The following is a 27,347-nucleotide window of genomic DNA, read 5'->3' on the forward strand; positions in this document are numbered from 1 at the left end:
GAGCGGTCCTGGCCCCGCGCCATGTTTTTTAAATGGAGTACATTTATCTCCACCTGTTCTCCGCGTCACGGCTTTAGTTTAGAATCACCCACAAGGAAAAGGTTTACGTTTGACAAAGTGAAAGAGAAACGAGCCGTCCATCCATTTTGTAGGGGGCTGAAAAGAGCCAGTCAAGAGTCCTACACCCAGACTGACAGCTCAATCCATGCGGCTGTCTCCCTCCACTGAGAGACAACTTTTCATCGAGTCAACCCTCACAAAGAAGAAGGGGGGAACATCCTTGTTGGTGTGTGTGCGTGTGTATGTGTGTATGTGTGTGTATGTGTGTATGTGTGTGTGTGCCCGTGTCATTGCCTCTGTCTCAGCGGCGATGATGTCCCATAGAGCCAGGCACCCGCCGCGATAAGAGGCGGGGGTGAGGGGAGGGGGGAGAGTGGCGGTGGAGCGTGGGGGGGAATTCAGTCACTCAGTCAAGCAGAGGCACGAGAAAAAAACGAAAAAAAAACATGGCGTCCTCTCCAGGTGTTGCTCGATTGAAAAGAATCCCGCATCTCAAAATCATTCAGCTCCATTTACCTTTCAGGGATCACCTGGGGAGTCAGCGCCACAGGTGAGACCTGGGTTACCGAGGAAACGCATGCCAACACGGACGGCATCTGTGACAGTTTAGAAGGAAGAAAACAACATTTGGTTCGAAGACAGGAACACTTTGCAGAAATAGTCATCTAGGGAACAGTGGAGAGGGCAATAAGAGCAAATTGAATTGGAGAGGAAAGGTCCAACAAAGTCATTTTCCATGAATTTCATTGCACACAACTTAAACCAACAGGAAGCAGACACGATAGAAACAGTGCAAAATGGTTTACAGAGCATTTATAGCAACAATGCAAATCAAGTGGCAAGAATTCCTTGAAAACCTAATCTTCCAAAACCTGAACATGGTAAATCCAACAGGTGACGGCTTGACTTTTGTGCTTATTTCAAGTTGACGCTTTTGTCAAAAACATTAACTTGTCAAAAAGTTGTTTATACTTCCCTTCATAAATATTGTAATAGATATTACAAGTAGAAATTAAGTGCAAATTAAATTAGAAACAAGTTAGAAAATTTGCAAAGCATATGCAGAATCATGTCAACAGTTTCACATTTACAGAGGAATAGAATTAATGCCCATCAAATATTTAAGGTGCTGTACCTGAATTTTATTTGAAAATGGGGAAACAAAAATAGTTTATTTGAAACTGTTTGCGGTAGTCCAATATATATACCGGTATGTGTGTGTGTATATATGTATGTGTATATATACATGTATATATATTTATATATGTGTATACAGATTCCCTTAATTATATGGAAAGAAATCAGGTACAGCCTCTGTAAAAAATAATTCATTGTGTTCTACTACAACTTACTAATCATCAGCCTGTGCCAACTCAAAAGCTGCTTGGTCAGTTTAAGAATTAGATTTTTCAAATACTTTTCTAAACTGTAAATACACAAATTTAAAGCAAACAGACTCAGTAGTGCCACCTTTTCTAAGGTCTATCATCAAGTATTGTTTTGTCATTTGGGTGAACTTCAGGACATTGTTAGACGACCTCAGAGAGAAGAAAATGTGCTCACGGCCAGCCTTTTAAAATGCACATCATTCAATAGCATTCAGTACATTTAGGTGCAGTGTGATGTGTAGTAATTAACTTTTCCAGTGGAATCAGCTCTTTGTGGGCCTGCCTCGCCTCTGTGCCCCTCTGATATATTCTCCAGAGCAGCAGTCAGCCATCAGGGCAGCGCGTCAGGAAGAAACATCGATGCTACACAATTCTGAGATCACTAAAGCTCACAAACTGTTTAGAGGTTACTACAATCAGAAAACTAATTTAAGGGGACAGAGAAGGGAGAAGACAGAGATGGAGGAGTGGAATTTCAGAGGATATGGCCTCGAGAATTTTAGGACAAAGTAATGGTCAGGTTGAAAACAAACATTGTCAAAAGAGTATAATATTAATAATCAGGAATTACTTTTAGCCAATATTGTTTTCTCTGTGCACAAAACAACTTTCAAAATGCTAAAGTGGGTCAATGGGTCAAAGTAAACTTGCAGTAAACTGTAAGTAAAAGTACAGATACAGGATACTGGTGAAGTAAAAGCATGTTACTGAAGGAAAATAATGAACGAATGAATAATAAAAGTGTCAAATCTAGTTTTCTGGATTGTTGTTTGTTTTTAAATACATTTTATTTCAACTGAATGAATTTTCCTGATCTTTATAGGCATTTTTTAAATTTGTATGTTTTTGTTTGCTCAGAGTCGGAGCGTTAACCCCTCAGAGGTCTCAACCAGTAAAGAAAAGGACTTTTTACTTTTTAGTCCTGTTAAAAATGCAGGGGAGTAGAGGTACAGATATGTGCTCTCAAATGTTGTAAAGTGTATCCATTATAAATTACTACGGTAAAGGACAGATACACAAGTGCAGGATCAAAACCAGATGCATGTGTACTGTGCAAAAGGAAAGCAGTACATAGATGCTGGATAAGTAACCTAAATAGATAAATAGCCTATAAATGTGCCGGCTGTGATGCACCAGGACCGTGTGAAATGGAGCAGGGAGGTTCAAGCTTCACCACATCCCTTTGCTCTCCCAACCGGAGTGACTTCCCCTCCTTTTTCCCACTTCCTCATTCCCCCTCTCTTCTCTTCCTCCCTTCCTATCTCTCCGTCTGCGCTTTGTACCAGCACTTTATCGGGATAAAGCCCTCCCCACTGCCGAGTTTGTTTTTCCGGCCGCTCTGGCTTTATCTTGCGCCGGGATGCCGTGTATGTGCAGTGGCACAGAGCGACAGACAACAGCATCCCTACCCTGTGTCAGGCCAATGATGGATTAGAATACTAAAATAGTCAGGAGAGAAAGTGCAGACATTCAAATCTGACATGTGTGTGTGTGCGTGTGGGTGCGCGTGTGTGTGTGTGTGTGCGTGCGTGCGTGTGTGTGTATGTGTGTGTGTGTGCGTGCGCATGGTAATAGAACAATAAAAGGAGTGGTGTTCCTCTCTCCTCTCACACTTCTCCTCTAGTGCTCTTTCGCTCTTTATTTAACGCATGGCTTCTCTGCTTGTTTATTTCACTACATATTAATATAAATCAACGCTGTCCAGTCCCCTCTCTTCTCTCTCTTTGAGCTGCCTCCGCTCCTGTCCCGCTCCTGTCGTCCTGCCACCCGGGTGTCGGCCCCTGCGACGCCAAAAGCCCTGACAACAATTAAAAAGGAACAAGAGGGCTCAGTCGCCACGCACCACACCCCCCTCGGCCACGTCAATCAGACCCCCGGCCTCCCCTGCTGCTCTCAATTAACCCCCGCCACTACAGCTACAGGGCGACCCAGCTCTATCTAATCTATGTAGAGCACAGCGCTGTGGACCAAGGGCACAGGAAGAAGGAGAAGTGTGCGCTTGCAATAATTCACTCGACCCTATATTCTGAACAGGGCATAAACCTGGACTTATTTTGAGAAAGGGACAGTATATGAATGTGGAAATGGTATAACTTTCTGTCAAGGACATGGAGGCAGTGTCTGTTAAGGGGCAGTATGGAACTTACTCTTTAGACTGAGTTAGACTTTGCTCAGCTCCATTTAAATATTTCACTTCTGACTTCATTGTAGATCAGCATTTAATTGAATATTTTTACTGTAATTTTTTTTTGTTTTCTTCTTTTTGGCTCACCCAGATCAAATGTTCGCCTGCATTTCATAAGTCGGTTGCATATAATTGTTATGACTAGGGGGTGCCCAGTGGCTTGGTAAATGCTAATTTTAAATTTGAATTTTGTGAAGGAGGAAAAAGACAAAAATGCTGTTCTGATTTCTGCTATCACTGAGCAATATACAGCATAAGAGGGAGTGAAACCAACAAAAAGACTTCCCGATCGAAAAACTTTGTCCTCAAATGTACAGAATGGGCACCTGGATACATTTTTTTCTTGTTTTCTTCTTGTCATTCAATCTTTGTTCACTCCTCAAACTTCTCCAAATCAAAATCATCTACATGACATGATGTTGAATGTCAGCGTCGGATGTAATAACACCATACTGTATAATTCTGGTAATGACATTTTAGTGCCATACTCTGGAACAGTAACATCTCCATGGAGACAAGCACATGGCGGAACCTCCACCAGAAAAGTTACGCAGTGCAACTTTAACATAGCTGCACAACTTTCACCTGAAGTCCTTTAGGGATGCAGTGGTGGTAAGTAACAAAGAACAAATATAACAGTACTGATAGGTATCTGTACTTTACATTTTACTTTTACTTCACTACATTTGAGACCAGGATTCTATACTTTATACTGAACTACTTTGAACTGGACTTAAAAGTTAAAAAAAAAGTATTTTCTCATGGTTTTAGACCTGACCAAACAAAATTAAAGGTGGTATGGACGATTTTTTTCAGCAATTTTTGATCATATTTCCTCGTGGCGTGGATAAATCATTAGTCCTGCCACGTATCAATCATAAAACGCACCTACCGCTCACCTGCAGCCGCGTCAGGCTTGTCCCCACGTTTCCGCGTGCCTAAGCACATGGATCTATCATAATATAGTTCCCTCAGTGTACGGGGCAAAATGAAGACGGAGAAAGACAGTTGAGCTGACGCAGAAGTGGACAGAAATCTACGGGAGACGAGTGATGCGATGCGCTCCGTTGCGCTAATAAACAAACGCACGTGTGTGTTGTATCAGTCCGCACGGGGGAGTGCGCATGGGCACTTCCGCCTGCGTTCCCAAATCGCCGAAAAATCGTCCATACCGCCTTTAAGTTTTAAAAATGACCACGAAAATAGCTTCTGAGGACCAATGATCACTTTTTTAGTTCGTTACTTTTATTTTTAAGGGTCCACTTCAGATTGTTTTATGTGATACTTTTTGAGTATATTTATTCATTTTTTTGCTCCTATATCTACTTTTACTTAAGTAACAAAATGTATTATTTGGAATGTATATTTTTTCCGATTAGTTTTGATGATACAACTGAACTGTCCGGACCGGTTCTCACTTTTTGTCTCCAGACTAGTAAATAGTCTATTAAAATCTCTATAACTTTTTTAGCGTTTAGCATCATTGTTGACCTCTAACTAAAGAGACTATGATCCCACTGTCAGCCACCGCACGTCTGATTAGATGATTACCCTAAGCACTAATGAAAGTGCAACAACATTCATGCACAACATTGTACTTAAGTCATTCTGGATGTTAACTTGAACCCCCCTCTATGCCCACCCTCCACTCTCGGTACGTGCATTAATAAAAGCACCATGGTTTAGCATGCAATTACAATGAAGGCCGATGTTCCATTATAATCAGTATCCCGTGTTGGATGGTTGTGGCTGATTGCTGTTTATGACATATTCTTATTGTAACGGAGGCGGTGAGTTTGTGCATGTTAAGTGTCTGAGGTGCACCTTCACTCTTATCTGTATCTTATCGCGAGGCGCTGATTGACAGGGGCTTTGTGTGAGCCCAGATCGAGACTCCTTTCACATTGAGTGGAAGTGGGTTTTTTCGGTACACAGGAAAGGGACGCGCTCAGGGGAATGCAGAGGTTAAAGTAGATCGCAGGCCTCATTCTATCTCCTGGCGCATCCTTCTGATAGTTCTCTTGTCTTTACAAAGAAACCCACATTTCCCCTATCTCATTTATATCCTCTTTTCTCCCTCAGTTCTTTCCATGCTTCTTCAGACCTGGCATTAAAGCTCGTCCTGACTGATCGATCGCATAGTCCACAGTTGATGTTGATTGTGAATGGGCTTGTCTTACTTTGAATCTGTTTTAGATCTGATCTCCTCCTCATTGAAATGATCTTAATAGTGATTTATTATGTACTCCTGATTAGATAAAGGATGGAGGGGGGACGTTGTCTACTACCACATGGTTAGTTCTCAGGATGTTTTTGGTCAAATGTTTGTAAGACATATTTTATGTAGCGTTTTGGAATTTCACATGATAAAACACATTCATCACCTTTAACACTAGACATTTGTTCAGTTTTTGTTTTTTTTTCCACAGAAAAATATTAATTACAGAATAATAGTTGCAGCATAAACACAGCTTCAACTTCAGTCATCTCAGTATTTATAATACTTTGCAGTGTTACATAATTGTTTTATCGTTTAAGCCAATTATGTGGATAGAAAGTATAGATGTATTCATTTTAAGTTGTCTTCTTCAGATATTTTTTGACAAGACACGGGTCAGGTATTTCATAATAAACTATCACATACGTAATACGACCATTATTTTACATTTTGTTCATTGTAAACTGTATGTGGTTTGAAACAATGTCATGATAGAAGCAGGTTCATTGCTCTGCTGTTGGCCTCACCTCTTCAGTGGCATTTTAGTCTCTCGAGCAGCAGAGACTCAATTACAGGGTTTTTGTTTGCAATATTTTTGAACACATGTATGACTCAGAGTCTGGATTTTGGCCGTGGGGGGATAGATAACAAGTGAGAACTGACATTTTCTCAGCCTACTGAGAACATCAATCAAAATGTAGCTCTGCGTAAACTAATTATTTTTTGCATAGTACTCTTGATCAAATAATTGCATTAATAATCTGGACAGACACTCTAATAAACATATTAAAAATAAATGGGATAGAGACGGTTATTTTTGTTTTGACTGATGAAGAATGGGAGAATATATGTACATCACGTTTGGAAAGAATTCTGTTAGAAGAATGTCTTCCATTATTTCATATATTCAAAGGGAAATTCTAAATGTGGTTACCAGGAGGCACACCATTATCATGTGTTATGGGAGTGTCCTGTTGTTCAAAAATATTCCACTGAAATTAACAAGGCCCTGCATCAATTTTAGATCTATGTATTTGGGCCTCTAAACTCCTGCCATGGACACAATGAATATCTCCGGAACACACTTCTGGCAGTACGGAAAAAGCAATCAGCAAAAAAATTGATGACATGAACAGCACATACAATTAAGGACTGGACCTATTTATAATTGACATACAGAAAATGGAGAGGTTAAAATTTAGATTAAATTTAAAATTGGACAAATTTGACTGACTTTGGACCAAATGGGACATTTATCTTGGACTTTGTAGTTTTTTAGGATATCTTTTATTGTAATGTTTGTAATGTTTTTATTTTTATCGCCTACGTTCTCTCTGATATCGTTTATTTTTTTGTTCTTGCTGTCAAGTGTTTTATGTTATTGGGGGGAAAGAAACAAAAAAGACTTTGCAGAAACCAGTACGTCTCCTTTAAAGGTGATTTCCTTGCCCCTTTTCTCCGAACACGACCTAACTCTCCCTATCTCGGTTGTCATCTTCCGCGTTCTTTTCCTCCTTAACCCAGTGGCGTCTCCACAGATGGAAGTTAATTTTACACCTACTCTGAAAAATGGGAAAACAAAAACAATTGAAATAGGGGATGTGTCAGCAAAAGATTTATAAGACATAGAAAATCAAGAGCACAATTCAGTGTGCTATGTTTGTGCTCCAGGGTTCTTTCTATAGTGCACTATTTCCATCACAGCCTCGTCCCCCCCTCCCCCGCCTACCCCTAACACACACCACCCCCCAGGAGCCTGTCAGATGATAAAGAGACGTTGTCAGGGACTGATTATCAGCCTCCCAAACTAAAAACAAGTAAAACCTCAAATGCACGAAGACCACACAGAGACTTAGCCTTCTTTTTTGTGCACTACATTTTTCTCCTCCATACATCCGTCTACCGCTCTCTTCATTGGCGTGTCACGAGTGCTCTGTTTTTTGCTGCTGGGAGCTATTTGATTTGTTCTGCCATTTAAGAGCTCATATTGTTTCTGCCGTGTTGTTTTTATGTTGGTTTTATTCATATGGCTGCCCGTGGCAGCTTTGGGTTCGGGCCAGAAAGGTGGGGAGCGGCCGTAGAGCAATAAAGAGAGAAAATGAGCAATGCAAAATAGAGTTGAAATATAAAAAAGAAAAGCTACATTTTCTTCCCTCTGCCTGCTTGCACCAAAACATCACACGTTAATTAGCAATGGTCTAATGTGTCATTTGTCATGAACCAAAGCTGTGACAGATGAAACAGGTAGAGCTCTGCATGAGGCTGGTCTCAGGTGACCCACACACACGTGAAGAAGTCCTCAGCTCTCAGTACAACACGAGATGGTCTGACTGCAGCTGGTGGAGGTATTTCAGTATTTAACACTTTTCAAAGGCAAAATCTTCAAAGCCTCTTTTATTTTTATTTATACAACTGTTTTCACATTTTGGCTTTCCAAAGGTGGTTGCACAGAATAAATAGTAGAGTTAAAGTGCTTTTTGGCCTGATCTAATCTACTAACAAGTAGTTGTCACAAATTCAAAATTAGCTTAATCAAAATTTTGTTTTCCATCATTTTTCTGCAAACACCTAATTAAAAAACTTCTGCAGCAGCACGTGGACTGATGAAAACATATTATATACACAGATATAAACAAAACAGGCACAGCTGTAATTAGGAACATATTTTACAAATTGTTAAACTGGCAAATCATTTGATTGTGGTAAACGTTATAGCACTGCTTAAGTTATGTGTGGCGTGATCTTTTTCAGTGGGCCAAGAGTAAGTCAACAAGGACAATTTTGGTTAGATGACTCTAACATAAACAGACATACATTTTACATTCAAATAGAAAATAAAAGACAATATAAGCAAGGCTTGTCTTAGCTACTTGGCCCTTTTATTAGTGCGCATCTTCTCTGCAAGGATAAAAGTCTGAATGTTACTTCTGTTCATTTTGCTAATTTACATATTAGATCCATAAAAATGGTATGTTAAAGTTGAACTATAATGCACATGTATGAAATGATCTCACTATTTGGCTCGTCTGTGTAAAATATTATATCAATTAACCGCCTGCGGACACCTAATACTAATGCCTTCAGTACCCGAGCCACATTTCTCGACCTGTCAAAGCAGCGCCACATACTCAACACTCATTGGTTATTAGCAGCTTTATACAACTGCTAATTGTCATCGGACTGGAACACCCCCTGCAGGTACAATCAGACCAAATGATAAAAAACGTGCCACATAAAAGAAGCAGGAAAAAGCCAGGAATAGGAAAGGAGGAGGGCGCTACTGACACGAACGTGAAGTCCATTTCTCCACTATTTATTTCATTGTACACAGATAAGTCCAGTGTTCGGCAGTCCAATGTTTCTGTGAGTGTGTATGTGTGTGTGCGTGTCTTCGCTGTACTATCTGCAGTCTACCCCCAGCTGAGCGACGCAGATATCAGCAGCAGCACCAGGAGAATGGGAATGGGTGGGGTGGAAACGGGTGACGCAGCCCCTCCCGTCCCAGAGGAGCCCAGGTTGGAGATGGTGGCTCGTTCCGAGTACATGGGAATGACGTTGAACTGCCCGCCTTCATCTACGTCCTCATTGGGGTGTCTTAGGTCCTCCTCCTCCTCGCTCTCCACCACAACCTAAAAGAGAGCATAGCGGCATAGTTAGGAAAAGAGAGGCAATTTCTGACAGGAATTTCAAACAGAATTTCAAATTGAGCGGTTCCATCCCAATCTGGTTGGAGGGCAGATGTTTAAAACAATCTGATAGCTGATATTTTGAAAACGCCGCCTTGGAGTGCCTGAAATTTAAATGGGGGAATCAATTAAACATGTGCCCTGCAGTAGGTAAATGACTTTCTGTTTGAAAACACTATTTTGCATCTGCAGCTGAGAAATAGGGCTTGTAATTACCAACCTTTATGCAAACATTTTATAGACGATCACATCGATTTTCGGTAGCACAAAATGTTAGGTCTAGGAGTGTTTATAGCTGACCCAGCTTTTGTTATTTCAACCATTTACAAAATCTTTCCATCATCATCCACATTGACTTAATGTTGCAGGTACAGAGTGCTTCCTGGTGGATGGCCTGAAGCAGCGTGCTGCACGGTTAGCCCCCGTTCATCTGCTCATCCGAGGAGGATAGAGACTGTTCTCAAGCTAAAGACTGCATGAATGAATAAAAAAAAAACTTGGGCACATATATGAGGTTAAAAGCTCTGAGAAGTCAATTTTGCATGATATGGGACCTTTAATGCAGTTCTTTGATTTCTTCAAGTGTTTCAGCCCATTTGCAATTGACTCAAACATCAAATATAATACAACTGTTAATCTTGAACACTTCATCCCATTTTGGGAGAAGTAAAATTAACTTCACCCTGCACTTGAAGTTCCATCTTGATTAAAAAAAATGTAGCCTGAAGATAGATTTGCAAATAGTTACAAAAATAAAATGTTCACACATTAGAAGCACAGTAATTGCATGGTATTAATATTTAAAATATTATTATTAAATATTTAATATTTAATTTCACTTGCAATCTGTTCATTGCCTTTTCTTATTCTTTTCCCAGGCACATCGATGACCTGTGGACCCAGGTAATCCTCGAGTCCCTGGAGAAGCGGTCTCTACTCCATATGAACGGTTCTTCATCTGTCTGGAAGAACTGGTTCTCCTCCTGAGTGGCTCCAGCTCCACTATCCAACTCGCATCTGCCTGTCCGTCTGAGGGAGTCTGATCTCTCCTTCACTCTGGAACTCCTCCAGGTTTCGACTTTTTCCCAAGGAGGTTTTGTAGTTTTTCCTGGCTGAGAAGGAGGGTCTAAGGACAGGGGACCCTGGGATATTGCCAAGTCCCTATGAACAGTGTCAATTCGCTTTTCACTGTCACCCTACAAGACAACCGCTGTTGTGATATTGTGTGTTACAAAAATAAATTGAATTGAATTGGTAATAGGATAGAAATAGTATGGTAACATCCATTTTCAACTTCCTTTTCCACACAAACCCCAGCTCTTCTCGAGCACGAGAGCGGTGCAAGGCTAGCCAAGAGACATAGTCCCTCCAGCGTGTCCAGCATGCTTTTCCCCCCTTGTCAGGTGGGACATGCACGAAACACCTCTTAAGGAGGTGCACTATACCACTATGAGCAGTACAATATCAAAGACTGTGACCCAGTCACCCAGTATGGCCCCACCTTGGATCCAGGCCTGCGATTGGGGCTCGAATGTGATTGCCTGGTGGTCAAGTCTTCGCTCAAGGGGGCCGGGCAGCCAGAATCAGCCTGAAAGGACGATGTGGGTCCGCCCCCCTGTGGGTTCACCACCCGCAGAGGGTTTCATATGGGTTGGGTTCCCAAACAACCCAGTCTACACATCCCTGTTTCCACATAATTACCAAGACGATAGAAACCATGTTTCCTGGTCACTCATTGGACTCATGGATTTGATCATAAAAATGCTAATTATAGAGGTGTCTCCTATCACAGACGATCACAGTGAGTGTGGATGAAATAGGGACCTTATCAACTGGTAGGGCTAACACCAATTACAGGACAGTGAATTAGTGTTAATCAAATTATGTCGAGTTGTCATTGTTTTTTCTTCAAGTAAATGATTGTTTCTGAACTGAACACTTATTAAAGGTTCAGCCTTATTGTTGTTGATTTTTTGGATCAAGTTACTTTCAGGTCCTACAGTCCAAATAAAGGGGCCATATGCAATATTGAGGGAAATCTTACATACTATAATTATAATTCCTTTCAACACAGTCATGTATTTTGAATATATTAAACACACTTTTATGGCAGTATTTATTCAAGGTATAACAAAATATATATACTTTATGGGCCTTGACTCTCAAAATAACTATATAACCGATTTGGGACCCCCACAGTAAAAAGAGATAGACGTCTGTAATCATTTCAAGTTGTAAACCTTTTAAAATGACGCTTATTTGTACTTATTTTATTCGTTTAGTGTTATCTGTCCCAATTTCACTAAAACACAGTGTCATAATTTTTATTTCATTTTATTAAGATTGTAAAGAACAAGAAAAAATATATATATAAAATAATATAAAACATAACAGAAAACAACAAGCGTCACTGTCATCTTAAAATCAACATGAACAAAAGGGTGACACACAGATAAAAAAATATGTGGGGAAATTACATTTCTAACCTTGTAATCCTCTGTGAAGTTTTAATAACTATTTTTACAATCCCTAAAGATCTCAAAGGCCTTTCAGTACATGTGGTTGGACTCACCACCAGTGCTTTTGACAACATAATAATACTTAAGGTAAAAAATAGAATGACTTAAACTAAATGCTGCTGTTGATTAGAAGAAGTCCCAGTCTTGATTTAAAGCTTTAAAGCTGTTGATGTAAAATAGATTCGGAGCAACAATAAGAAGCCCAGCTGTTTATCACGATGATATGCACAAAACATCTGGAGGCGCCCAGGGCCCGCACTCTGTGACGGTGTGCCCATTGCTTCTCTACTTAGAATAATGCGCCGCTGCATCATTCCATTGAATTACTGCCAACGATACCTGTCTTCTTTATGGAGTTTAGACTTTGGAGTTCTTTATTTACAGCTCAACTTTTATCCACTAATGGATCTCTCCTCCAGGCGACACAATACTTCTTTCCACTTCTGTGCTGATGTGATTTTTCTGTTCATGTTGTTTGCATAGGGACTTTGACAATGAATTAAGGTGAGTTATAAAAAGGCATCCACCTCGACCTTCAAACTTTTTGCTTTTCTTAGTCACTTCAATCCATAACTAAGAGTCTAGTGACCTTTCCTTTGATCTGTCCCAGAACACATCTGTGAGACCCAGAAGCTTCAAAAACAAAATTCATATTTCTTAGAAAATAATTGTTAAAGAAGTTTTTAGGGATGTTATGTCCCGGAAAGTTCAAATGCATACCCATTTCCACTTTCCATCATCCATTACCTTTCAACATGTCATCTGTATGTAGATGGTATGGCAGATGGTATGGCATATAAAAATGCAATGTGACTACAAAAACATCCACTTCAAAGCAACTCCAGGGAGATGAGCTCCAAAAAATATTTAGAATGCCTCAGAGATTCTCAGCTAGACCACACCAGGAGATTCAAAAAAACAAAAACATGCAGATCAATAGAATACATACTACAAATATGCAGATCAATAGAATACATCTACTGTGGGATTATGTAGTGGCTTGTGACTGTAACAAAATGTCTCCTCAGTTTCTTGTTAGACAAAGATTATATTTGACCATTCAGAAGAATATTTAAATTGTAATTGTTTATTGTTATGTAAAGGTTATGATTTTCCATCACTCTGAAACCCATGATACTGACACTTTCTGTTTGTGTACTGTTACTATGGATTATGTAAAGAGCTCAATGATAAGACTATGAGGACAATCCGGTCCCAGATAATATTCAAATCCATCTGACCAAAAGCCCTCTGCATTTCTAGTGAAAATGTAACATTTCAGACAAAGAGCGCACATCTGGGTCTGAAATGTTGAGCTAAACATCAGGTGACATTTCTGTCTTTTTCTACAGCAGAGCGGATCCTTGGCTTTTTGAAGTGAAACCTTTCAAATGTGGAGAAAATCCACTTTAGAGAAACAAGTGCAAAGCTCCTCCAAGAGAAGAGAGGGGCAGCTGCAGCAGGCAGAAGAGAAGTGAATGGAACAGGCAAGAGTGAGGGACTTACAGGAGTGGATGGAGGGAGTGACAGAGTTTGAGGAAGAGCAGAATGAGAGAGACATATGGGTCTGAATATATTCATACTAATGAAGCCTGACTGATGCAGCGCTTCCAAGCAGCACCTCATCTAATCGGCTCATGGGAAAGACTTGCAGATGGACACAGCGCAGAGAGACGAAGGCCGCCCAGGAAAACTGGAGCTGGAATCTGCTCTTGTCTGGCGGCTCAGATTATCTCAGGAGGGGAGGGATGCTGGGAGCCAGAGAGCCACAGCCGTGGCAGTTTGTGCTGCAGCCAAAGTTAGAGTAGCCAGGCCCCTGATTGGATTGGATAACATTAACGGTCAGTGCGGGACAAGGGCAGCCAGGAGCGCTTCTTCTGAAAACATATGTGTTCTCAGCTCGTCCGGGCACCTCTCTGTGCTCCAGCGTTGGCTCACTTTTACGGGGACTCAAGTCAAAACACTGCAGGCTACAGTTGTCGCTATGTCGTTTGTGATTGGCTGTTGGAACACATCAAACGCTCTGAATTCAGACACTTAGCACATTTGTCTGCTAATGGTCCCTGGCCACACATGAGGGAGACACAACATGGCACAGAAAGATATGCTCCAAAAGGAAAGCTCTATAATAGCAATCCTTACCAGGCCAAGATGGATCTTTCACACATAATATTACAAATGCATTATCCGCTATTTACCTCAATTTAATCAGTATATTTTTCACCCTAACATTTTATTTTGCAACATTACATTTAAAACTTACAGACAGTATGTTCCGTATATGCCTTTTTGGGTCATATTATCATCTGCAGGAAAACACCTACACAGGAAGAAGCTAAACCTCAGTTTCTTCAGAATGACAAAGCATAATAGAAGAGATTGTTACGCATGAAGCACATTCCTCACCTGTTTTAATCCTCTGCCACAATAGTGTGCAGCAGTCTCCCCTTTTAAATACAATTTTAGGCACATTTTAGAACTGAGATGAAAGGTTTAAGTGCCTCGCGGCAACAGGTGCATGAAGCACTATCAGTCTCACTGCAAAAGCAAAGTCGGCTGCAGCCACAGTCTACTTTACCAAACTGAGACAGTTAACTCTTCAAACTTTGTGCAATGTGTCAAATCTAAACACGCATTGATAGCCATTTTCCCTTCGGAACCACAGGGGTTAAAGACCTGTTGGAAATTGTAGCGTATACTTGAGTTTTCTGAAGAGGTGCGTGAGCTTCTCTGGCAGTGTCAAGCCTTATGGACTTTCGCACTCTTACACTCTGCTCCTGGTGCATACTACATACTGTGGAGCATCTTTTGATGCTTTGCCAAAGTGCTTTGATATCTATTTGCCCTGAGCTGCTCCTTTGATCCTTGCATCACCGCTGACTCACTGGTGTTCAAACTCTAAAGAGGTGTGACCTTCTCCCTGAACCACTACAGGAATCAAGCCTTTACTGAACACAGCACATTTAGCATCTTTTGTTCTGACAATAGTTTCCCTGTCATTTTAAAATGTACTGTTTATGACCTTCACAACACTACACATCAATAAAGTATCATTTAGATTAAAAAAAGCATGTTCTTTGACAGCACATATGATTAATGACGTATTTCCATTTTCAAACACTATTTCTGTAAATGTTCAGTCAAGTCTAGTGGATGTCAGCAAATGTACAGGTTTTAAAGAACTACTGATCTAGAAACTGTTACGGGGAGACAGTAAATTGACAGTGTTTGGAATAAAACAAAAGTTATGAATGTAGCTACGGTTCTATTTCATCCCGGATGAAGCACTGAATGAATCCCTACGCATCTAGCTGTCAGTAGGGATGAAATAGAACCAAAGATACCCGAAACGTTTGCTGGGTAAAAATACTCAATCTGAACATTTGTCATATTCTGTGCCCTCATATAACCCCTAAAGACAAGGTCAAATGCTTGGTAGAAGTTTAATTAACTCTAAATAGGCCAAGCTCGCTTAGTACAAGCAGTCTTAAAGGCTCTTAAAACTTGCACAAACAGAAAAAAAATCACATGTCACAACTAAGTCTGGTATGTCATTAGCTGTGATATACTGAGGATTTGAAGATTTTTTTAAGCCCATTTTGAGACTGAAGTGGTGTAATTTATTTTTAATTGTGAATAAATCAAAAGCACAATTGTTATAATTTTTTTAATAAATTGTTTTAGTCAAATCAATATTTGACTTGAACCTGTTTACTCCTGATCAAAGGACAGTGGACACAGATCATATTTATTACACAATCCTTCATATACTAAAAAAAGAAAAAGTCTGTGCATTACTTGACATTTGAAATGATGGACACTTCCCATAAACGTTGGCACATGCTTAATCTTAATTCTGTCAGGAAACAAAGAGAAATTGAGCTTGAAAATACCACGCCAAACTCCTGACAAAAGATGAAGGACTTAAGGGGAGTAGATAAAACCAACACAATAAATAAACAGTGACGGGACAGGAGGAGCCGAAACAGCCGCGGGGCCCACACTGTGCAGCTAATAATGTCAAATGAGCTGGCTGCACTCACATTGTTGCTGTTCTCCGGCAGGTGGTTGTTGCTCAGTACCTCGTCCTCCTGAACCAGCGGGGAGGGCCGGGGGGCGGGCGGGGGGGTGAAGTCCGCGGGCAGAGATCCAGGGTTCCCCATCCAGCTGATTGAGTTACCTGCGAGTGCACATAGACAAATCACTGGGATGGGATTCAAATCGATCAAACTCTTCATTTTATTTACCACATTGACATACTTTTGCTTTTTTTTGCCATATTAACTCAAGTAAATAATAGATATTCCTTCTTGAAGTGCATGGGTGGGTCTTCAGTGGGCGTGAACCAACATATCTACTTGGCAGCTTTATTGTTACACCTGTCGACGGTTCGATAAATCACTGGGTTTTATGGGGCGCACGTTGACGCATTGGCCCGGGTTTTTGTGTTTGGACATACTGACTCGTTGTGTATTGACACGAGTATTGAAGCTGTGGTGATTGAGTGGTTCCTGGACGTCCTCACCCACAGGCTCTGTTGTGCGCGTCCTTTTACCCCACCTACAGGGGCCCCGTGAAGACGAAGGCTCTGGGTAACTTCAACACGTAAAGAGGAAATGACTTCACACTGAGAACAGCAGGAAGCACCAGTCCAGACACACACACAGCCACTTTTTCATTTGTTCCTCTTCATTGGCTTCACGTGGCTTCTTTGATGGAGGCTTTCTGATCATTCCTATATATGAGATGCTTTATTTAAAACAAGTGCAGTATAACGGATACCCGTGTTGAGTTGAAAAACGGTCTTATTGTACACAAACTGCAATGACGACTAACGACTGGATTCACGTCACTGACATATTATGGACAATGGAAGAAAATCACACACGGACTCAACTTGGACACGGACAGAAGTTGATTAAATCTGGACTAAATCGGACTCTTATTTTGGACACACATCACTGTTGCTGGTTATGCAGTGCACATTATAACGAGCTAAAAGCACCACACAGTGATCTCGCTTTTATTTTTGAAATTAATAATGTTATATCACCACTTTTTGACATAACTGTGGGCAAAGAACACACTAAATAACATTTTCAAGTCAATTAAATTTACACCATTTATCCATTTATTTGTTGCTTTATCAAACGATTATTGATTACCATAACTCCTTATACAAATTTACTGACATTTTTCAGTATTGATCATTAACACAAAAAAGGCAGTATTTCTAAAGACAAACCACCGACTTATATTATATAAAATTTATCGACGAATATTTTAGAATTATTTTTTAATCTTACGTTGGAAGGATTTGCCCTTAATTCAGTAAGTTCTCAGATGGTAGTTTATTGTCTTCTTCTGTACAGCTTAATGTTTTGGGTGTTTTTTGTAACGGGAGATGGTTGGTTTGGCTTTTCTCAAAATGTCATAAAACTTGGCAGTCTTCAGGGAGACAAGCAGGTGACGCTTGTAAGTAAAGCTGGGAACACACTACATTCTTTCCCAGTTGTGAGAGTTTTAGAATGATGAAGGGGTCCACATTACACAACTGAACTGATCATAGAGAGTCTGAGGTCCACACTTACAACTGAGATCATGAGAGCACACACTACACGACTCTGACACACAACTGGTTACACGTTTCACAGAAATGTATAAAACCTTTATGTAAATCTATGGACTTCTGTGATTCTATAATTCCCCTGTATGCTGAACAAAAGAACTTTAATTTGTGTATGCTGTAAAGTTTCTTGAAATGTTTATTATTAGGATCCCCGTTAGCCGAGCTCCTCTTCCTGGAGTCCTTTTCTGAGTTTAGAATACACTGAAATAAGTCAAATAAGTTGGATTCGAAATGTAAATACTTTTTATTGGTCAAACCTGCAAAAGTTATTCTACTTCAGGCAGACAACGAGACAAAATCTAGCAGGTGTAGAGAATACTCACGCAGACAGGTGTTGTGGGTAAACATGTGCTGCAGCCTCAGACAGTCCTGCCACTGGTTCCCGCTGCCCTCACAGTTACACCACAGAGACACATCCGAGGAGCTGTTACTAATGTAGTTTGGAGTCATGATGGTTCCTATAGGTTAAAAAGACTGGCTTGTTAACAATACACAACACGATGCAAGATGAACACATGGGACACCAATCTCACAAAGACATTTCTCATCCCTGTTTCTGTTTTGTTTCTTTTGTTTTTTGCAATCAAGGTGCAATAAATACACTTAATGTTTCTGAAGAATGGAATAATCTTAATAACAATTTGTCTTGCTATTCATAAACAACAAGTAATGATATAGAAAATGATGTAATATGATGACAAAAATGCACATTTCGTCTTGTTCTCATGGACACATGGTATTTGTATGTCAACTAATACCTGAACGTTGTAACTTAATATAATCTGAAGGACGGCTGTCAATCATACTGTACTACGGCCTGCCGCCAGCGCTTTTAAAGGCTGTACAGCTGCTTGAAACACATAATTGCTGATGATATTGAATCTCGGCCGTACATGAGCACTCTAAAGGTTGTGTCTTCAGAAAAAAATATGAGCTCCATGAAGAAGTTATCCATCACTGTCACAGAACGCACTTAACTCTTGAGTCTCCTCGACTTGCTTTAGATTTGCCTGCACCTGTGTTACCCATTTCTGTCATATTTTATCATGCCTTAGAGGAAAATTGTACTGTGTTTTTTACAGGTGCTTAATATTGAACTAACATAAGTAGATCATTATTTTACATTTTGTTCAACTGCAATATTGATATATATATATATATATATATATATATATATATATATATATATATATATATATATATATATATATATATATATATATATATATATATATATATATATAAAATGGCTTGGTAATAGAAACATTGACTTCCTGTTGAAAATACCGAACTGATAAGCTCCACCTCTTCATTGTGGCATCTCACTGTAACAAGCAGCAGATTTTTATTTACAAGTTTTATTTTTGAAGTGGCTATGTGACACTTTTTAACCCTACATGTATCACGCTGAGGCTTCATTTAATAAACACAGCTAAGTACAGGGATGTGTGCAGTGAAAGGTCAAAACAGGATTTTTCTGAGCACTCGAGCCTCAATTGCAGAATCAATCAAAACACAACTTTGACTAAACTGATCTGAACACTGTTGTAAGGTTGAAAGCCAATTAAAGTCGATTTTTCATGATGTGTCCCTTTTAAAAATTAGCAGAGATATATTATTATGTATTTTTTGTTAATTTCTGCGTTTCTTGTGCATTATTGGAGCTTTTAAATATGCATTGGGGACAATATTGTTATTTTAAGAGTTGTTTTAAGAAAAATGCACTTTCTAAGTGAGATGCAAGGGTCCCGTACCAATAAGTCCGGCGTACGCTCGCAGACACAGGCCCGGGGAGTCCTTCAGGCAACCACTGGCCGTCAGAGAGGAGGGCTGGCAGTTCTGGAGGAAATCAGCCAGTCTGGACCTTGGCAACCACACAGACAACAACCCCACATCAAACAGCAGAAGTGGGTAGAAGAAGTGGAGTAGGATGTATCTAGTAGACTGTCAGGCTTAAGCTCAGTGTTTTTTACAAAGTGCTGTTGACACAATTTTGGACTTGTACATTTAGCTTTGTTTGTTGTTTTGAAATATTTCTTTTGATTATCTTTCCAACTTAACTAAAAGCAGATGGATATGCAATTTCAGTGTGAATGCCAAAGCCTGATTTTATGTGCTAGTTTCATAGCCCGTTTTACTTTGTTTGGATTTTTAAATGTAGCCCTTCACTGCAAAAAACAAATTTTACCTTATCAAATTTCTTGTTTAGTTTTCCCTAGTTTGCCACTAGGATTTATATTTACCACAAATATTATCCCATGAATGTAATGATTATTAGAAAAACATGAAAACCTGTCATGCACTTTACTCTTCCCAAAAATACATTGTGGTCTGCTAAGGCAGCAGCACACATGCCACGTGCAGACGGCCGCAGTGTTGTGGGTTCGCATCCCGACTCTGAGAGTTTACAGCATATCCTCTCTGCTCTCTTATCCCCATTTCACGCTAAGATTTCCTGTCCAATAAAGCTTACAGTCCCAAAACTCTTTTAAAAAATACAGGTGACTCAGGTGATTTGGTATTGATTGCTGACAAGACATTCATGTTTTATTACATGGTATTTTCATGATCTAATAATTTTATGAATGTTATTAGTGACATAGTAGAAAAAGGACAAGTTGCCGACTCAAAAACAGAGCAATGTAGTTTATTCGATCCAATGCAGTGAAGAAAGCTGTAAAGAACGTTACATAGGTGAGACGAAACAGCCTCTACACAAGAGGCTCTATCAGCACAGAAGAAATACAAGTTCAGGACCTCAGAGTGCCGTGCATCTCCATCTTGAAGCCTCTAATAACTCGTTTGAAGACGGTGAGGTGAAGGTTTTAAGCAGGAGAAAAGATGGTTTGAAAGAGGAGTCAAGGAAGCTATTTTTGTTAAAAAAGAAAGACCTTGTTTAAACAGAAATGGAGGGCTAAGATTCAATCTTCCTGTTATTTATAATGGGTTACTGAACACCTGGAAAGGTAGAGGACCAGGACCAGGACATTTAGATGCTAATCAGGTACTCAGGGTGGTTGAGCCAGGGTCTCACAAAGACAAAGAGGATTCTAATAGCCCATTAAGATTTTGAATAGGCTAGCTCGGTAGATACAAGGGGGGAGTTTCTGTTGAAACAAACAACTCCTTCTACTTCAGGAAGGCTCCTCCCAATGGGCGGGTCTTACCACAGAACAGTATTAATATCGGAGTTCTCGATCTAAATTCTTTTATTGACAATGACTCTTGGATGAGAGTCGAAACGTCTATTTTTTCAAACTGAGTCCAGATGACTACAACTGAAGCTTTTTCTACTATGGAACACGCCTGGACGAATGAGGGATTACACCGACGTTATTAGTGACCACAATTTTGCTACATTTACTCAACCACTCGCTACCACATAAACTGCAGATTAACAATAATAATTTACAGATACTCTGCTCCATCTAAAAACCTACATGATGATGTAATGCATTAGTTACCTGCAGAGGTTGTCCCGACGACAGAAGCTCTGTTGGTGTAGACAGTTGGGCTGCAGTCCGTCCATCTCCTGGTAGGAACAGGAGGGCACTATGGTCTTTCTCTTCCTCTCTCCACACAGAGTGTTGGTGCAGGGGCAGAAGAGCACCCCCAGGCTGTACTCTTCCGGAACTCTCTCCAGGAAGCGGCGCAGGGCCCGGTGGCACTTGTGCTGGTTGCAACGGCTGGTGCCAGGCATCCGTTTGGTGCAGGCCAAGACGTACTCAGAGCGCAGGGACCCACACTTCTCATACAGGCCACAGTCCTGCGCCGCTTTCAGACACTGGTTCTCTCCGTCCAGTTGCATATAAGATGATGCTGACAGAAGCAAAAGTTAGACAATCCAATAGAAATGAAAACGGTCTCATTATTTTTTGAAGTTATAATGGTTAACCTGCGTAGGAAACGAGTGTAATGATTTATTTGATGTGAAAACAGTCATTCAATGGGTGTAAAAGTAATTAACCTTCTGGTTCACTGCCATTTAGTATTTGATAATCAGTTAAATGTCAGACAAGGGGGAACTCTGAGATGCTATTGATGCACTTGCACTTTTAAGTCTTAACAAAAGAGGCTTTTGGTAATATTTTGTGGAGAGCTAATGACTTAAAATTACACAGGTGATTATTTGAAAGTGACAAACAATCGTTGCCAATAACAAGAGGCATTTGTTTCATGTCTACTGGAAAAGTACAATTAAACATTTACTTGGTTTGTACAATGTTTGTACACTAAAATCTAGGGCTTTTTGTTTTGATTTATCTTTTATCTTTTGATCAGAACAGCAAGCAATTGTTGTTATGGGACCAAACTGATGAACCTGTATTTCCCTTTCATTGAACAGTCAATATTACCGTAATTGATTCTCTTATGGATGTTTGTGTTTGAGGTTTAGTGATTCATTGAGTGACGTCTCTATTGTGTTTGACATAATGAAATTCAGACGTATGTGTGTAGCTCTGTGTGCTGTACCTGCAACTAAAGACGCCATCCGACTGTCCATCTGTGTGTCATCATAAGGAGACACCTCCAGCTCATCCTCACCTAGACACAGGACAAAACATATTACACTGGCTTCTTCCATCTATTTATTAAAGGTGGTATGGACGATTTTTTTCAGCACATTTTTTATCATATTTCCTCGTGGCGTGGATAAATCATTTGTCCTGCCACGTATCAATCATAAAACGCACCTATCGCTCACCTGCAGCCGCGTCAGGCTCGTCCCCACGTTTCCGCGTGCCTAAGCGCATGGATCTATCATAATATGGTTCCCTCAGTGTACGGGGCAAAATGAAGACAGTTCGAGCTGACGCAGAAGTGGACAGAAATCTTCGGGAGACGAGAGATGCGATGCGCTCCGTTGCGCACGTGTGTGTTGTATCAGTCTGCACGGGGGAGTGTGCAGACTGCAAAATCTCTCTCTCTCTCTCTCTCTCTCTCTCTCTCTCTCTCTCTCTCTCTCTCTCTCTCTCTCTCTCTCTCTCTCTCTCTCTCTCTCTCTATATATATATATATATATATATATATATATATATATGTATGTATGTATGTATGTGGTAAACTGGCTAGGGTCCTATCTGGAAGACAGGAAGTACTTTGTTGAAATTGGTAGCTGTGTCTCAGACCACATGACCCTGACCTGTGGAGTGCCCCAAGGGTCAGTCCTGGGTCCCCTTCTGTTCAACCTCTACATGCTGCCGTTAGGTCAGTTGATACGCAGTGAAAATGAGTCCTATCACAATTATGCAGACGACACTCAGATCTATGTTTCACTATCGGCAGGTGACTATGGACCAGTGGATTCACTCTGTCACTGCATCCAACAGATCAGTTTGTGGATGCAAAACAACTTTCTCCAGCTGAACTCAGACAAGACTGAAATAATCGTTTTTGGCCCACAGAAACAAAGAGAAAGTGTTAGCGGTCATCTCCAGAGTCTCGCTCTAAAACCTACAAACCAAGTTAGAAATCTGGGGGTAATAATGGACTCAGACTTGAACTTTAACAGCCACATCAAATCAATACCATCAGCAGCTTTTTACCATCTAAAAAACATTGCCAAAATCAAAAATATAGTGTCAAAAAAGACTTGGAGAGACTTATCCATGCGTTTGTCTCCAGTAGATTAGACTGTAACGGCCTGCTCACTGGCCTCTCCAAACGAGCTGTAAAACAGCTGCAGTACATCCAGAACGCTGCTGCTCGGGTCCTGACTAGAACCAGGAAGTACCATCACATTAGTCCTGTTCTCAGGTCTCTGCACTGGCTCCCTGTGGCTCAGAGAATAGACTTTAAAGCAGCTCTGCTTGTGTACAAGTCTCTCCATGGCCTAGCACCAAAGTACATCTTGGATATGTTAGTGCCATATGAACCATCTCGAACTCTAAGGACCTCAGGGACCGGCCTCCTGCTGGTGCCAGAGTCAGGACTAAACATGGACCAGCCTCCTGCTGATGCCAGAGTCAGGACTAAACATGGGGAATCTGTTTCAGTTTTAGGCTGATAAAATCTGGAACAGTCTTCCTGAAGATGTGAGACAGGCTTCTACTCTGACAATGTTCAAATCTAAGCTAAAAACAGTTTTGTTTAGCTGCGCATATGACTGAAAGGATTTTTCTTTGCACTCTTCTCTTTTGTTTGTGATTTCAGTTGGATTGATTTAAAAAGGAGTTGGACTCCGAAAACACGTTACTCTTTGTGGCTAGGTGTTTTTTATTTAATGTTTTATTTAGTTAATTTTATTGTATTTCTGTTTCTGTAATTTCTTCATGATTTGAATGCATTTTTCCGGCTATGTGAAGCACGTTGAATTGCCTTGTGTATGAAATGTGCTCTACAAATAAACTTTTCTTGCCTATGTGTATATATGTATATGTATATGTATATGTATATGTATATGTATATGTATGTATGTATATATATATATATATATATATATATATATATATATATATATATATATATATATATATATATATATATATATATATATAATGAATATGCATGTAATGGCATGCAAGAGCAGCCTCGCAACATTAGGAACTGAAGAGTGTAATTACACTAATGCTCGGCTGAATAATGGGCCACAGGGGATGAGGAGCATGACGCCCAGTGTCTACAGGACTGTGTGTGAGCCAGGCTGCTCTCATCCTTTACACCATTCAAACAGAAAGAAGTTAACATAGAAGAAAACAATGCCCCTCGAGATACTTAAATGTTGTGTGTAATTAACTTGAATTGAAGCCTCTAAATTAAAGTGTCTTGGCCAAATACAACCGACTGAAGGAAGAGGTAGGAAAAGGTAAAAGTAGAAACTTAAATAGCAACCTACAGTCTTACAAGTGGGACAACGACAGTGGCTCAGTGGTTAGAGCACTCGTCTACAAATCTGAAGGTCAGAGGATTGATTGCCAAGTTCTGTTGTTGTGTACTTAGGCAAGATACTTTATCCACCTTGCCAAGTATGAAAGTGTGTGTGTGTGTGTGTGTGTGTGTGTGCGCGTGCGAATGGTCAATGATAGCGCGGATTGGCAGCCTCACTTCCGTCTGTCTGCCCCAGGGCAGCTGTGCTACAGAAGAACCTGGTGGTGGAGTGGTGTAGTATTAATAGTAATTCTACACCACTCCACTGGTGTGAATACATACTTGTGTATGTATATGTGTGTTCTGTGTGGTGACTGACCTGGGAGCAGCCGGACGGTCCAATAGACCCGCAGACACTGCTCTTCTTTGCGGAAGCCACGTTGGCACTTGCAGACCAGCAGAGCCGGGTGTTTGCTGAGCAGAGTGTCCTGACGCTCCAGACACTCAGAGGCCACCTGTTCCACCATAGGACCCACAGCAGCGTCGGCCGCACACAGCTCCAAGCCCCTGTACAAGGCCTCACACTGAGGGTCAGCCGAGCACACGCGCTGGGCCTCCACACAGTCAGCCGGAGCGGGAGGGAAGGGGAAGGATTCCAGAGATGCTCCTGAGAGGGAAAGAAAGGACACATTAAGTATGATTAAGTTAAGTACGAGTATAAGTGCATTTTACGATGCCTTTTCATTGTAGGCCTTGACACAAAAAAATCTACGGAAGCAACCTCCCAACTTCAAATTTAACTTGCAGAAATACATCTGTTGGCACGTGTAAGCAGCAGAATCATATAATTTTGGCATGATTGAGCCTTTATCTTCCATAGTACCAAAAAGTACAGACATATTGTGGATTAGACTTCCGTAACAGACTGCAGACAATGCTCCTGTGCCAAGACACAGAGCCAGTCTGGATAAAGTTCTCCAGAGAGCTTATTTTCATTTACTTTACGTGTTACTTGAAGTTTCTCTGAAAAGAACTGTTGTTTTCGGAAGTGCAGCTGCTTCGATTTGCAATAGAGAGAGGCTCCCCTGGTAAAATCCAATAGTTGAAGTGCACTCAAGTTTTCTGAGGACAACAGAAAATGTCATATGGGAAGAAAAAATAGGGGAACGGAAACATAGATGAGAAAGGGGAGAGGTGGAGAGTGAGAGACAGCGGCTGTGAGACAGAGAACGAGCACTCCAATGTGAACCGTGATGGGTTGGACACGCGCGCAGTATGAGGTACAATCAGCATGCATCGCCGAAAATGATGTTCTTAGAATCACACAAAAATGTTTCACACACACACACACACGTACACAGCGCTCTGGGCCGGACGGAGAAGGACCCTTTTATGTGTGTGCCCTGCTGGGAGTAAGACTGGGAGCACAGAACCCATCATTATTACCACAACACAACACTGCACCACCACAGGGAAGGGGGCGCAGGGGCAAAGCAATCTGTCCAAGACGCACACATACACTTGTACACACATGGCGGTGTCGGAATAAAGTGGCTGAGAGAGCATAAACAGCTTAACATTCAGCGCCGGATCAGTAGACAGTATGTAAATTGAATACTGAGTGTGTTGATGAAAGACTAACCACATACATAAAACATTGTTAGATGAACAAACTGGCTTTGTGGGGCACCACTTCCCAAACGTAGAGCCACGACACACTTAGTTTACAGCGCTCTGACCAAGCGGTTTGATCTGTCCCGCTCCGCAAACCACACACGCACACTCCATTTGCACTTCATAAAATACTCCTAAACTTGTTTCCCTGGTGTAATTTAGTCAATAGATGCCGTGTCTCCTACAAAGCTAAATTTCACATGTATAAGATGTGTCAAAAATAGTGGAGTCACTGAGGAGTGCTAGGCGTTCTATTACCACATCAAGAATTCTGTGATGTTAGGTAACCTTTCCTGACAGTCTGCTTCAACAAACTAGACATGAAAGAAACTTCTGTCACTGACAGAACAGCAGCACAAGTACCCAATAAAAAACTGAACCACAATTTATATTAGTATTTTTTCCACATTAGACACATGTGAAAGGTGATTCTAATATTTTGTATAGATAAGTGTCAGCTTGTACAAGTGGAATGGTGCTTTTAAGTTACATCTTTTATTGTTTTATTTTAAATTTTTCCTTTTATATGTGTTTTATAGTTTGCATTATTGTGTTTATTGCATAGGCCGGACTGGAGGGCACGTCCCTTGTTACCGCCACATGACTTCTTAGCACCAATCCCTGCTGGTGGTTGAGTGGTTAAAACAGCAGCATTTGTTACATGTTACATTTGCTTTGCATACAAAATAAATCCTATAAGAATAATAATAAAAATAATAACAATCATAATTGTGGAGATGTATATTTTGTAAGTTATTTGATTTTACAGAAGAGTAACATCAAGAAGGAAGCTACCGCATACAGCAAACTTGAGACCTAATATCACGTATACATTACCTACTGGAAAGAAATAGCTCCAATATATTTTGAAATTCAAAGATTACGTGTACGTCATACCCTCCCACAGACCTGTAGACAAAGGTCTCCTGGACATGAATGAGGTTGTCCTTGTTTGACAGCTTGCGTTTGTGTTTGGAGGGCGCCTATTGTCAAAGTCCAAAGACCTTTTCAACAAAGATGTTCCCACAGGAAGTCTCAGCTTCACTCTGCAAGATGCCAAGAAAAAGGCAACAACTGACTACAAACACAGCCAGGAAAGGAAGTAAACAGCAAAGCTAAACCCAGGTTTGGCAGTTGGCCCTTTTCCTTAAAAACAAAATTGTCACTAATTTATTTCCCCT

General features: G+C 40.6%; 1 protein-coding gene across 1 annotated transcript in view; it reads right to left on the reverse strand.

Annotated features, from left to right (window-relative positions):
- Nucleotides 1-8,244: 8,244 nt before the first annotated feature.
- gfra3 (GDNF family receptor alpha 3) overlaps nucleotides 8,245-27,347 on the reverse strand; it is a 47,401-nt gene continuing 28,298 nt past the window's right edge. Inside the window, exons 2-8 of the mRNA XM_072436265.1 lie at nucleotides 24,872-25,159; nucleotides 22,159-22,230; nucleotides 21,150-21,504; nucleotides 19,440-19,549; nucleotides 18,009-18,143; nucleotides 16,100-16,236; nucleotides 8,245-9,480 (exon numbers count right to left, since the gene is read on the reverse strand). Of these exons, the coding sequence (XP_072292366.1) occupies nucleotides 9,262-9,480; nucleotides 16,100-16,236; nucleotides 18,009-18,143; nucleotides 19,440-19,549; nucleotides 21,150-21,504; nucleotides 22,159-22,230; nucleotides 24,872-25,159 (1,316 nt within the window). The 3' untranslated portion in view covers nucleotides 8,245-9,261. The remainder of the gene's footprint in view (nucleotides 9,481-16,099; nucleotides 16,237-18,008; nucleotides 18,144-19,439; nucleotides 19,550-21,149; nucleotides 21,505-22,158; nucleotides 22,231-24,871; nucleotides 25,160-27,347) is intronic.

The sequence above is a fragment of the Eucyclogobius newberryi genome, unplaced genomic scaffold, assembly GCF_026437365.1.
Source record: "Eucyclogobius newberryi isolate DKJ021-1_F unplaced genomic scaffold, fEucNew1.0.hap1 SCAF_11, whole genome shotgun sequence".
NCBI classification, from domain to species: domain Eukaryota; kingdom Metazoa; phylum Chordata; class Actinopteri; order Gobiiformes; family Gobiidae; genus Eucyclogobius; species Eucyclogobius newberryi.